Source organism: Euprymna scolopes, chromosome 36, assembly GCF_053919585.1.
Source record: "Euprymna scolopes isolate OS-2025 chromosome 36, ASM5391958v1, whole genome shotgun sequence".
NCBI lineage: Eukaryota > Metazoa > Mollusca > Cephalopoda > Sepiida > Sepiolidae > Euprymna > Euprymna scolopes.
The window spans coordinates 40,059,131-40,073,937 of record NC_136517.1 but is presented as its reverse complement, the minus strand read 5'-3'; the positions used below and the strand labels follow the sequence as shown (position 1 = coordinate 40,073,937).

At 34.2% G+C, this 14,807-nt stretch overlaps 1 protein-coding gene across 1 annotated transcript in view; it reads right to left on the bottom strand.

Annotated features, from left to right (window-relative positions):
• The window catches only part of LOC145260236 (uncharacterized), a 32,087-nt gene extending 18,342 nt beyond the window's left edge, over positions 1 to 13,745 (bottom strand). The window contains exons 1-2 of the mRNA XM_080118064.1: positions 13,447 to 13,745; positions 10,851 to 11,593 (exon numbers count right to left, since the gene is read on the bottom strand). Coding sequence (XP_079974190.1) covers positions 10,851 to 11,486 — 636 coding nt within the window. The 5' untranslated portion in view covers positions 11,487 to 11,593; positions 13,447 to 13,745. The remainder of the gene's footprint in view (positions 1 to 10,850; positions 11,594 to 13,446) is intronic.
• Between the last annotated feature and the right edge of the window lie 1,062 nt (positions 13,746 to 14,807).

Genomic DNA, 14,807 nt, shown 5'->3' with positions numbered 1-14,807 from the left:
TTGGGGTCTAAAGACCTGAAATTTTAGATGTAGGTTAAATGGACATGAGTCAAACTTTTATATATATATATAATGTTGAGTTTCATCGTCATTTCTATTTAAACATAATTAAAGTGAACTCTTAATCATAGGCATGAAAACCACGTAACGAGGAGTAAATTATTTGCATATTTTTTATAAAATGAACGTGCATCAATTCATTATACATTGTATGGTTTACTTTTTGAATGATTAGTTGCAGTTAACTATTACGCTTAGTTTTATTTACATTATACATATAATGCATAGCATTTAGTAAAAAAAGGCTCTAACAAACACGCATGTATTTATATATATTTGTACATACATATGCATATATGCACATATGTATATATGTATGTGTGTATAATATATACACATGTATATATATATATATATATATATATATATATATATATATATATATATAAATCCCCGAAACAGTGTTTCATGGTAAACAACTGATGATCCCTTGAAAAATAAAAAAATTGGTATTATAGTAAATTCGAGAGAGTTGATGCAGTGATTGCAGGTGATTAAATGACTTACTGACTAGATGGGTTTTTTTTTTTTTAAACGAATGATAAAAAGTAATTTTTTGTATGGTTTCAAATGTTAAAAACTTCAAAGACTATATATATATATATATGAGCAAACAGTTATATATATATATATATATATATATATATATATATATATATATATATATGGTAAGAGGTATATTTGATAACGAACAAGGGAAAACTGCTCAATACGCTAGTAGAGCTAAATATGTTTTTTTTTTTAATTATTATTATTTCACCGTCACCGGTATTAACTTAATTCATTACATGTTGTTTAAACAGACGGGATAAAAATTGTCCGTTTATATCTCCCGATTATTTATTTTAAAATAAATTTAAGGAAACATAATGTTTTCTTTTTTTAATTACACATCTCGTCTAGCTGAATCCACTGTGAACCCGTCTAGCTGAATCCACCGTGAAAATGTTCCCCCACTTTTTATCTGTGCCTAAATCAAAACGTGGATTCCATGAACAAAGCTTCTTTCTTAGAACTGAACGCCTGTGAACCTCTGTTCCGTATGCCTGCTTCCCACCTGACTACAACTTGGATGTGTTCAAGTCCAACGTTAACAAATTCCTAATGAACCGCCCCCTTAAGTAAACACTTCATCAAATCTCTACACTAACGTAATGTACTTGCAATAACCCTTATCCCTGAGTGGCTTCCTGGCCTTGATAAGTAGTGACCACCGTGTAAAAAAACAAAAACAAAAAAAGAACATGGATATTAAAAACCAAAGGAGTAATGGATAGAGAGGGGAGGAGAAAAAGGGGAAATATTAGAGAAAAGATAGAAATAGAAATTAAACTTTAAAAATTTTAAAAAGGAAAGGGGAGAGGAAATAATTATAAAGAAAAAAGAGAGCAAGAAAGAAAGTTGATTGATGATCGAGAGATTTTTAGTAAGTTGAAAGAAAAAGAAAAAGAAAACAAGAAAGAAGGACCGAAAGGAAGAGAGATATAATTTTGTCATGAAGTCAGAATTGGGCTCAGACATTGGCAATCATCAACGACAATGGCGCTTGCAAGGTCGGCAGAGAGAGAGAGAGAGAGAGAGAGAGAGAGAGAGATAGAGAGAGAGAGAGAGATAGAGAGAGAGAGAGAGAGAGACAAGATGCAGTCAGTTTTTTGGGTAAACAGCTCGTATAAAACGTTTTCCGTATGAAATCAACCATATATTTAGTTGGGTATATATATATATATATATATATATATATATATATATATATATATATATATATATATATATATATGAAATAAAATGGAGGTGGAAGGACCTGCATACTCAACGTTTCGCCTGATTCATGCGGGCTTCTTCAAGAGGGATGGTCATGACCATCCCTCTTGAAGAAGCCCGCATGAATCAGGCGAAACGTTAAGTATCCAGGTCCTTCCACCTCCATTTTATTTCATATCGTCGGATTTAATCCAGCTCAACAATCATATATATATATATATATATATATATATATATATATATATATATATATATAATGATTTTTTGTGTGTGGAAAATCCTTACAAAAATTTTTGCCGAATGAAACTTGATATAAAAAAAAAGAAATTTTTACCTGTGAGAGTTTGATTTTTACCTGTCAGAGTTTGATTTTAGCCAGTATATAGTTGCATGGTGCGAAAAATTTTAGCTGTAATTTTTGTGCGCGCGCAAAATAAAAATAAGTCAGAGGTTGTAGTCGGTTAATTTTTAACCTTGAATATCTTGAATAACCTTGAGATAGCTCAAACGCTGACGACTATGGTGCGCTAAATAACATCTAAGGCTGAAGCGCTAAATGTATTTGATTAAGTTCTAGCTGATAGTACTCTAACTTTTGAAATCACTACTATATGTTAAATACAATATATAATCCATAAAGAATATGCTCTATAATAACAAATACGAAATACGATGAATTAAATATAAGTTTTATGCGTATTTTACGACCGGGTAAAGCTGAAAAAATCCAAGATGGCGTAATGGTAAAATATAAAGGTAACTGCAGCTTCTCTTCCAAATTTTCGGATACTCACCATGTCAAATCACATTTTAATTCCATTTGGTGGATTGATTGTTGCTATTTTTTTCTGATGAGTAGTAATGACCATAATAGATTAACTTATTGATATAAAAATTAAGTGATTAATTTTGCACTACGAAACAGATAATGTCAAGAACTGTAGATAATAACGTAGACCGATTACTGCACCAATCACACCGGGTGTCCTTAACCTCGTCGGACTCCACCCGATATGACAGGTGTTCTTTCGATCGTACATTGTCCCGTCACAAGTTGGCCTGTTGATTGTCTTCACCGACTGTGTTTTCATGGTGGGGCGCTTTGCCTCTCGATCTCGTATCCTGTGTAGGTAGTCTCCGGGTATATTAATCACTCCGCGTGTCCTTGCCCACTATTAAAAACCTTTAAACCTTGCGTGTCCTTGCCCACTATTAAAAACCTTTAACATTTAATGCTTTGGGCTCAAATCAACTTATTAAGTTAGATCCATGTCGCAGTAACCTACATCTAAACTTTCAAGTGTTTAGACCCAAAATTGTCGGAGGAGTTTGGTAGAGTTTTCAAAGGTCAAATCGTTGAATTTTAACCCCTTAACAGCCAAATTTCGGGCCAAAAACCGATCCGGAAGATTTTTTTCAAATCTCAGTACCCTGTATCTCAAATTTCGAGTCTGTAGACTGAAAATTGACAGAGTTATTGCGAAGGAAAATGTACGCAGATACACAGACACACAGACACGTTCACTTTTATAGATATACTAGCATGCGTGTCCGGCGTTGCCCGGGTATTTGGAGGTGTATGGTGAGCAAAAAAAAAAAGGTCAATTTTTTTAAATTTGACCCTTATTATGACCCCTTAAAATTTATTGTGTTGGGCTCAAATCAAATTATTAAGTTGGATCCATGTCCACGGAACCTATATATAAAATTTCAAGTATTTAGACCCAAAATTGTCGGAGGAGTTTGGTAGAGTTCTCAAAGGTCAAATCATTAAATTTTAACCCCTTAATCGCCAAATTTCTGGCTGAAAACCAATCATAAAGATTTTTCCAAATCTCAGTACCCTGTATATCAAATTTCGAGTCTATAGACTAAAAATTGACAGAGTTATTGCGTAGGGAAATGCAGACACACAGACAGACACACATATACACAGACAGACAGATATACAAACACGTTCACTTTTATAGATATACTAGCATTTCAGCCCGGTGTTGCTCGAGTGTGTATGGAGGTGTATGCTGAGCAAAAACAAAAAAAGGGTCATTTTTTAACTTTGACCCTATTATGACCCCTTAAAATTTATAGTTTTGGGCTTAAATGAAGTTAGTAAGTTAGATCCATGTCCATGAACCTATATCTGAAATTTCACGTGTGTAGACCCAAAATTGTCGGAGGAGTTTGATAGAGTTCTCAAAGGTCAAATCGTTGAACTTTTACCTCTTAACAGCGAAATTTTGGACTGAAAACCGATCAAATCGATTTTCCCAAATCTCAGTTCCCCGTATATCAAATTTCCAGCCTGTAGACTAAAAATTGACAGAGTTATTGCGTAGGAAAATGTACACACACAGACACACAGACACGTTCCCTTTTATAGATATATACATAGATTGAACACATCAATAAGAAAAAAAATAAAAATAAAATGGTAAGGTACGCCCGGGTTTGAGAAGAGGGGTCATTTGATCTGTAGTCGAATACCCTACCAGCAATCTAGATTTCCTGATGACTAAAAATCTGGGGGGGGGGGTTACAGTGAAATGATTTGCTGCTATTATTTCCCTTGGCCGGTGTAACGGAAAATATTCTCCTGTAAAAATGTTTTTTATCTAAAAAAGAGAAAGACTTTTTATAAGATTGGATCTTTTCGATTTTCGATACTTATTGGATTAATTTCGGTAAAAGACATATCTAAGAACACTGCCAGGTATATAAATAAACTTTGTATGAAGTTTGAAAAAGATAGAGTCAGTCGTTTGGGAACCTATAAGGAAAGAGACTCGGTCCCACACGAAATGTTACTTATATATATATATATATATATATATATATATATATATTTATTTGTAGTCATCGACATACAAGTCCTGTTTCGTTGTATCACAACTCATCAGTGCCGCTAGACTAGCATCTCTCCCAAGCCAAGGATTGAACCTAGAACCGTCGTGTTGACAGTTGGCAGTTCTCCCACTCGACCACAGAAGGGACGCCCGCAAACAACTCGGCGCAATGTCTGTTTAATATATATATATATATATATATATATATATATATATATAAGTAGCATATATATATATATATATATAAGTAGCATATATATATATAAGTAGCATATATATATATATATATATATATATATGCTACTTATATATATATATGCTACTTATATATATATATATATATATAAGTAGCATATATATAAGTAGCATATATATATATATATATATATATATATATATATATATATATGAAAAGTAATATGGTTAAGATTTAAACATGAAAAAGTAAAGGACTAGTTGTTAAAACTGAAAAAGACAAGATATTCTAGTAAAAATTATAATAAATTTATAACTTAAAATATTGCAGCATTAAGAATGTTTTCTTAAAATTCAGTTTAACATTATATAATCAATTCTTTTTGCGACAGCAGTGAATTCGTAGCATCAGTAGTCGCTGAAGCAACGTGGTTGCTATGGAAACCAGTCAAAAAAAGCGTCGCTCATCTCCTTATATATTTTTACGATTTTACGATTCATCATAACTTTCGTTTTCTGAACGAATATTGAATTTTTTTCACAATATAGCTGAGGTAACCTATAAACTGTAATAATTGTTTGTAATTTGGTCGAAAAATGAGTGATCGGTAGAGCTTTAAATCAGTTCTAAATGACTAAATATATTTAACCATATATTTAAACATTACCGTGTTTGAATGATATCTATAATTTATTAAATATTCTAATTTTTATTCATTTAAATATTTATTAAACATTTTTTTACAAGCACAATCCTTATTGGTATAAAAAAAAATACCACGCTGCCCACTGGGCAGTTACGCAGAACATGTGTCCCTGGATTACTTTTGTGCACGTAAATCATATTTAATAAATATTTAAATAAAAATATAAAATATAAATATAATTTAATAAATAATAATAATAATAATAATAATAATAATAATAATAATAATAATAATAATAATAATAACTAGAGGGGCCTGTGGAAATTCCACAAGAACTATTTCATATGTAATACATTGATGTTGGCATTCTGTATATGTTCAGTGTAAATGGAGACGCTCTGATATTATTGTAGCTTTTTTGTTAAAACTTCAAAAGTATTTATCTAAGCTAGCACAGACGTCCGGTTAAGCCCGGTCGTAAAGTATGCTTAGGATATTTTAATTCTTGCAGATTTCGTATGTTATAAAGTTGCTATTTAAAAAATTAAAATTTACATATGACTTGGGTACATTAGCTTAAATCGAAACCGAAACGATGTCAAAACATCGTTAAACTCACTACTCGTTCAGCAGTCGCCAATAGCGTAATGGTTAGGAGGCTTGACTGTCGTACAGACGGTCGGGTTTCATCCCTGGCTTGAGGTAGTTGCCTGTCTAGTCGCACCGATGAGTTGCGAAACAGTACTGTATCTGGATGACTATATATATATATATATATATATATATATATATATATATATAACTTGAGCCTCAACACATTTGAAAATTCTTGATAAAATTATTTTGACAAGAATTATGACATAATTATGCACACAAAAGAATGCGCACGCTATCGTATTAATATATAGATAACTAGCAGGGGTACCCGGCGTTGCTCGGATGTTTCGAGGTGTGTGCGGTTTTGAGTAAATCAAAACAAAAGAATAAAAAAAAATCGTTGCCCGGGTGTTTGTTTCCGGGGTGGGGATTGTTTAATAAATAAAAAGTGATGTTAGGTAAGTAGGAAGGATCAAACCCGGAGTATTGGGGCGAAGTTGGAAAATTAAGTGTGAAAAAAAAAACATGCAATGTTAACAACTCGGCCACCAAGAAAATCCATTTTAGGTGTTTATGAAAAAAAAAAAAAGACTACGGTAGGTCAGCGCGAATGTGAAAATATAATGTGAATTGTCCGGCATGCTAACCACTATGCCACGGAGCACTGCAACTGAGTTTAGTGATTTTAAGTAACTTAACATGAAAGAAGTGAACGGTTGTATTAAATTAAATTTTAATAGAAAAAGGTACACATTCTATAATGAAAAAGATTAGAAACTTCCCATAAGAATTTCCTATCAGAGTTTTAAAACATTGACCTGACAGGAATATGGGTGGAGTGTGGACAATACTTATGAGACTGCCATGCTGATAATTCACAGCAAAAAATAACTATAAATAATAGAAGGGAGAATTGGCTTTCCTATTTGTATAAAGCTCTTGGATACACAATGTTTGATGTTCTACCCTCTGGTGCTAATATATATAGATTGTGTGGGGAACCTACCCGTGAACATTCTACATAAAACTGTCCGTGACTAAAGACAGAAGAAGCTAAGTTCAGACCAACCACTGCCAAGGTTTGTCCTTACGACTTATTTATTGTCATGGCAAAACATAGTTTTATTGGGAACTGGAGCCTTTTAAATGGAATTGTTGAATCTGATGGAATAATTGGTATTCTAGGAAGAAATGTCAATTCGCCTGTAGCTACATCAGTCAATATGACTGCTTCTATCACATGAGGTTGCATTCGTGTTACACATAATCTTGTTCCATTGCATAGTCGTGGAGCATCAAGGTTTCTGAGTAACACAATTGGACATCCAGATTTCAGTTTTAATTTGTGTGGTGGCATACCAGGTAATTGCAAGGAATTTAAAAATTCTGTAGGGTACTGTACAGCATGGTCATTATCTACAGTAGAATCTAGAGAAGTGTAAATTTGTTCCTCACCTGGAATTTCATCAAGCAGTTGGTCATTGATGATGTGTACCATATCATTTTTGGAGCTAAAATTGCTCTTTCTGTTAGCCATTGAGGATTAGTATAATTTGCAGCTATATTTGGGTAAACTTTGTTACAAAGTTCTGCGAGTGATGAAACAATTGATCCAATACTTGAAGTAATTACAATTTTACCATGTTTGTCTGTTGGAATTTTGCCATCTCCAATTTGTAGAAGTATGGAAGCAAATTTATCAGCCAATGGGTCACTATTAAGATGGACACGCATGTTTGTAGATAAGGTTACAGTCTTGATGTACTTCCACAAATATGACAATTTAATGCAAGCATCGAGCTCATCAGCAGGACTTCCACGTGGAACAATAGGAAGCGTTTGTCGGAAGTCACCAGATAATAAAAGTGTGATGCCACCCATGACAACATCACGTGACTTGAGATCACGCAATGTTTTATCTAGAGCTTCAAATGCTTTTTTATGTGCCATTGTACATTCATCCCATATGATCAAGGAACAATTCTGTAAAATTTTAGCTGAATCTGATCCTCGTTCTATATGGCAAATTGGAATAGAATCTTTTATTAATGATAATGGCAATTTGAATGTGGAGTGAGCTGTTCTACCACCAGGAAGAAGGGTTGCTGCAATACCTGATGATGCCACAGCTACAGCTATTTTTCCTTCTGACCTTACTTTTGCAAGAATTAACTTGGTAACAAATGTCTTTCATGTTCCTCCTGGTGCATCAAGGAATATAAGGCCACCTTGCTGATCTTCAACAGTATTAACTACAGTTCGAAAAACATGAATTTGCTCACTATTTAGTTTTGCAATACCGTCCTGAACAATTGATGCTTGCTCATGTGGTTGATAGCTAATTTCACGTGTCCAAGCAGTAACAATAGGATGTGTATTAGATCTATCAGGTGAGGTAAGACCCAAATCTGTCAGTGTTTTACCATTCATCTTATATGTAATATATTCAATATGAACCAGAGCAGTATTGAAGATTTTGTCTGTAAAAGTTATACCAGCCCCAGGATGTTGATTGCGTTCCCTAAGGAAATCTTCACTTAATGCTTCTTTGTGTGTATGCCAAAGTCGTGTTGGATAAGATACTGCACAGGTAGTTAACATGATAGCAAACAAATGTCTCAAATTATGTGCCAAGGCAGATGTAGATGCTTCCTGTAATGTAGCATCCCAGTGGTTATCATCATCAAGCAGTCCATGTGCAGCACATGCATCTCTGAATGTATTCATAATTTGACCATTAATATTTTTTAGATCATTAAAGTTCTGTGGACCTCTAACATGATGTAGAAGCAGTCTCAAACAGAAGCATTCAAAATGATTTGGATGCACGGTGTATACCCTGCCCAAAACTTCAGTTTTTTTAACACACGGGTAGCCTTGAACTGACCTACCCTGTAAGCGTCGCTTGAATATTTTATTATGAGTGTCCCATGTATAATAAGCAGGAATTTCAGCATACAGAAGTGTACGTGCGAAAGCGTCTGTTTTACACAAATTGAAAAACGCTGTTAAAGTAGTTGGAGGTGGATGTGCAACTCTATCAGCTGCGTTATTTTCAGTGAAGTAAACCCGCTGTCCATTTTCTAGATGCACTGCGAGGTGAATAACTGTGGGATGATGCGCATGTATGTGGATGTTAAGTATTCTCCAAATGGCTTCATTAGTGGAAATATAACGGCCGGTTTCATATCTCTTAACTTCATCATGAGCATTATTTTCCAATGTGAAGACAGCTTGATCACTGCCTTTATTTACATATTTACAAATGTACTTAATTGATTTTACACTATTACAATATTCGACATTGATATGTGCATTAAAAATCTTACAAAGGGGTTTATTGTATGGTACAACCCATCGGTTGTCTACATGAAACGTTGCATTCCCAGGGAGGGTAACTGTTGTTTCAAAGCCTCCAGCATCAGTAGGCAATCGTCGATATAATGGGTAACCATTTTGATCTGACCGAGTTTCATTTAAAAATTTCTTTGGATATCTCTTAGAGCATTTTCCTTCTTTGAGACATGGTGCAGAGCTGTTTAATGTTCCACATGGTCCATGAATCATGTTGTGTCTAATGATATCATGTAAAACTGGATCTGTTACAGCATCAGGAATTTCTGCACTGATAACAGAGTCTATGTCAGAGGATCTCAATTTTTGCTGAAGCCAAACCAGACAATGAGCATGTGGCAATCCTCTTTTCTGCCACTCAACAGTGTACATATATGCTACAACCACTCCGAAAATGTTTCCTTTTGTAAGTAAATCCATAAGGACACGTAGCTTTAGATGAAAAACTCTTGCTATGAGGTCATGCCGATCATGTGGTTGTTGATATGGAAGGAGTTCATTCACAATCTCTGGCCATTTGGGATTGCAGGTAAAAGTTATAAATAAATCAGCAGTTCCATGTTTTCTCACATAGACCAATGCATCTTGTGTGCGTTCATGCATATATCGTGGTCCCCCAGTAAATGTTGCTGGTAGTATGGTCAAACGGCCCACATTTTCAATGTTGCCGTCAATATTTACAGAATCTCTTAAGTGAATGTAATCAGCAACTCTTAGCTCCCTCTGATGGGTTTTAATGTAGATAAGCCTCTCATACTCTATTTTAGCATACATGTCAACTATGTATTGTTGGAATAGGTTCCTACATTTAATCAGAATATTAAAACTGTCGTCACGGACCATAATTCGGAATGCGTAGAAAGCATTAGCTGATATTTTTTTCCTATTACTAACTCTTTATTTTGAGGATTTGTCTGCCATACAAAGAAATTATAACCTTCTTGACCTGTCCAATGAATGATTGGGTACTGTAAAGCATCATATGCCCAATGTGTTACAGCAATACGCTGTAGTTGATGGTTTCTGCGATGCAAGATGATATCTCGCTGATGAAATTCTTGACCGACTATTACAACAGCAACCTCAAGTGCATCTGGAACATTGAAACAACGTTTATGTTCTTGTCTTGGAGTTTTATCAGCATGTATAACTACTTTGAAATCATCACATGGAGCATGCTCCATAGCCATCTTGAAGTTTTTGATAAAGTTATTTTCTCGGTGAAGCATATTTTGCAAACAAGAACAATGTCAAACTTTGTTTTGGGAGCATAATTACATCTTGTCGTAGCTTCTTGCTGATCATCATCCATGAAATATATTTGAAGATACTGTGAATTTCCAGTATCAATGGGAAGCAAAGAACCAAGTCTATGAGAAATCTGCCCACAAACTTTAAATGTGGGCATGTAGGCTCCTTCACGTATTTGTTCAGCACCGAAGCTTGTCATACTGAAGCAGTTATTGTAACTCCGGATGTTGTTCAAGAAATGTGTTGAGTTAATTGAATTGTTATCAATAAGTGAGCGTAATGGTTCAGGAGGTATACCTAAATCTGGAAGAATAACTTTTCCACCAGAACAACAGATACCTGGTGATTCCCGATTCCATTTCTTTGCTTTGCATTGTCTGCAAGGTGTCCCATTACTCAATGTGCCAATTTGAACATCTGAGCGTAATTGATAAGTACGTGTAGCCTCATATGTACGTCCTTCGTGCAACCAGAAAGATGATTTAGGAGCAGTTGTGCGTAATGTGTGTCTCTGCATTGCTTCTAATATAGCCTGTCTGTTTTGCGCAACCCTAAGTTCCACATATGTGTTTATATCCGTAGGTTGTGACTGGTCCGCCTCATATAAGTCTGGGTCAAAAGTAACTTGATGTGACCCATAGTCCTGATTTGCATTTTCGTTCAAGGAAGTACCAGAAGTGTCTTCCTGAGACTGTTCATAATGTTCCCATTGTCGACTTCTTTTTCTGGTTGCAACTGCTGTTGTATTACGACTAAGGGAAGTCTTTTTTGGTGGCATATTTTATAAAAGATTGTAATGTGTAAAAAGTGAAAAATTGTTATATACTCAACTAATGAGCTCTATGGTCTTGATTTTTGACTTTTGATGTTTGATTGCCTTTTCAACTGAAAAAGAAAAAACTGACAGAATTAAGTTTATGTTTTTATTGCCCCCCCTCTTCTACCTACGAAAGAAATAAATTCAACGTTTCCATTAATGAACGAAATGTATGAGTCTACCACATTATGAATCGATGTAGATAATATATGAGGGAAGTAAAGTTTATGTAAATGCAAACATCGGACTGTATTTTGCAAACGAAATAAACGGGTAATGATGTATATTTATTTGTTATTTATTGCGGACAAAAAGTGGAAATAATCATAGTTCTTGTAGTGGTCAATTTTTGTGAAAAAAAAAACATTGCTGTGGATGTTTCCAATACCCCGGTTTTGGGAAAGTTATAATCGCCCCCCCCCCGGCAAACAGAAGGACCCAAATATGTAAACTGTGCCAAACTGGGCGGGCAAAAATGAGGGACTTAGTTGTGCAAGCCGATTTATCCTAAATTTTTTGTAGGTTTCCTATGAGTTTTCTATTGTATTCGAAAGAGTAAGGAGTAAACTTAATGTGCCAAAGGGGAAAAGAGTATTTGTACACGTGAAAAATAAAGTTTTCTGGGTCTATTTCCGAGTTAATTAGTAAAGTGAAGTGCTAGCAGTATCAGAATTTTTGTAGGAATTTTTGACACCCCTAACACGAAACTGCGAATACAATATAAAAATCTCGTAATTTCTCTGTTAAAAGTGGGTTATTTATTTTCTTTATGGATTATACTTCCAAAATAAACTATTACAGTTGTTTTAAAAGTAATAGAATTTTTTCTTTTTAAACAGTAATGAATGTTTCGAACTCAATATTTTTCAATTTTTAAACTTTAAAAATCTATCAAAATTTTTCTATTGACTGTATTTTTACGATATTTTCAGGGTCAATGTGAAATTTTATTCAATAAACCGAATATAATATTTTAGACAAACGTTTTTTTTTTAATTCACGGCCCCCCAAGTGTCACCCATTTTGAAATGTCTATTAAAAAGTAAATAATTAATTTATGTCGGGGAGTTTTATATATCACAAATTGAAGAGAAAAGGTCAATAAATAATATATTCAAATTTAAAACCCCCAAAAAATCGCTTTTTTAGAAATTTACCTGTAAAGTCCGAAGTTTAAAACCTTTTTAAAAAAAAAACACATTGTTTTTGTTTTTTTTGTTTTTTTTTTCGAGGAGTTATAAGCTTGGAAAGATGGGGTGGAATTATTCACTATTTTCACGAAATTTCTGACACTGCTAGTGAAGTGCTAAGACATTGTAAAAAAAAACACCTAGTTAGTACAAAACATATTGGCGTTCGGAAAAAACAACAACGTAAAATTTCGTACATGACGCAATGGAAAATGTGTGTTAAAATCATTGGTAGATGTTCACCCCCCCCAAAAAAAAGGAAGTAAATAAAGAACGAAATAAGAAGTGGAGAAAGATAGGTTCTACTGCAAACCGGAAAGAATAAAAATGCAAGAACATTGAATAACCCCAAGAATTGTACGCTGAAAAATGTATGTGTATTTCATGTTTCTTCCCATTCGAATGTCGTCTGCTGACATTCAGATAGGCTTTGTATCAATGGTTTAACTAAACTTCCACCAAGGGAAAAAAAAGTAAGAAATTGCATAAAAAGTAATAAATAAATAACCACTGATGTAATAAGTCACCCGTCCCCTGAGTATGAATTCCGAAATTAGTGGAAAGATAGCATAATATAAAAGTAAAAAATAAAAAAAAGAAGTCGTATTATCGTCTGACAGCGATCGCCCGATCCATGGCTAACGTGTAGTAACGTAAACCGCCCCCAAGAAAAAAGAACAAAAAGGGAACTACATGTACGTGAATATCGCCGCATATAAAACTCTATTTACCTGAATGTCGTCTGGTAAGTGGTACGGTGAAAAAGTAAAGGAACGTGGCACAAATAGAGTTGGATACACAAGTAAGAGTCGTAGAGTGATAGAGTGTAAGTAAAACCTGGAATATCAGGTTGTTTCGTTTGGTTCCGTTTCGTTTCGTTTTGGTTATACAATTCAAGATAACGTATAGCGTTTAGTTTGTGTTTATGTTTATGGAAAGAAAGAGAAACATAGGGAAGTACCCCCACCACCATCACCCAAAAAGCGAAAAAGACAACGTAAGGTAAGAAAGAAAGAAAGAAAGAAAGAAAAAAAAAGAAGGAAAGGAAAGATCCAAACGGAAGTTGTGTTTGTGAAAGTAAGTTTGGTGCGTTTCACGTAAATGTCAATTCAGGTTTTCACACGCGGGTTATAACGAAATCGAAGTAATGTAATTGTGAATTCAATTCCAGGTAACGGATTGTGTTCTGTTTTAAACTAATTTTAATAAAATAAATGCTTTATAATTTGTGTTTATGTTTTATGCTAACCAATGGCAAAGTAAGCGTGCTTCGTTTCAGCGTAAGTCCAGTCCAGTTTTTAGATAAATTCTAACCGGTGTTCGGTTTTAAATGTCTCCTGTGAACGGCCAGGAACGGTGTAAGTGAGTGGCGGTGGAAGGATGAATTTTGTAGAGAGAGTTTACTTTACTACTTCCATTAAATATAACCGATTTTACAGTGGACTCTCACCAGACAGAATATAGGAAACTCCGAGCAGCGAGGTTCTGGATATGTAATAAACCTATAACATACGGCAGATGTCGTGATTCAGTTTGTGAACGATACGGCTGCACCAAATGTAAGCAGGTGCAGTCCTATAAAGGTCGAAGTCGGAGGGGAAAAAATGAGTTCATTTTATTTATACAGAGAAGAGAAGAAGAGATAATAAGAAGAAAAAAGAAGAGAAAAGGAACAACAACAACAACAACAAAATGCGCCCAAAAAAGAGGCGACGCGAATGAATAAAGGGCAGATAACTTCCTCGGTGCTTAGTGAAGCATAACAATTAAATACTACAGAATCGATAATAAAAAATAAAATAAAAATAGAAATAAAACCCAATAGATCTCACATTTAAAAGCGATAAAATCGTGCCAAAAATTAAACGGGGCATCGTAGCTCGATTGAGTAGTTACTTGTTCGATCATTGTTAAAAGTTTAGCCCTGCTGACGACGTGTGATACCCAGAATCGTGTGTTCATGAATAACTTTGTGCACGTAAAAAATATTTTATAAATATATTAATACAAAAAAATGTTTAAATATTTAATAAATAAAATTAATAGTGATAACAATTTAAAAAAATATACAACGCAAATAAGCAAAGGGCAG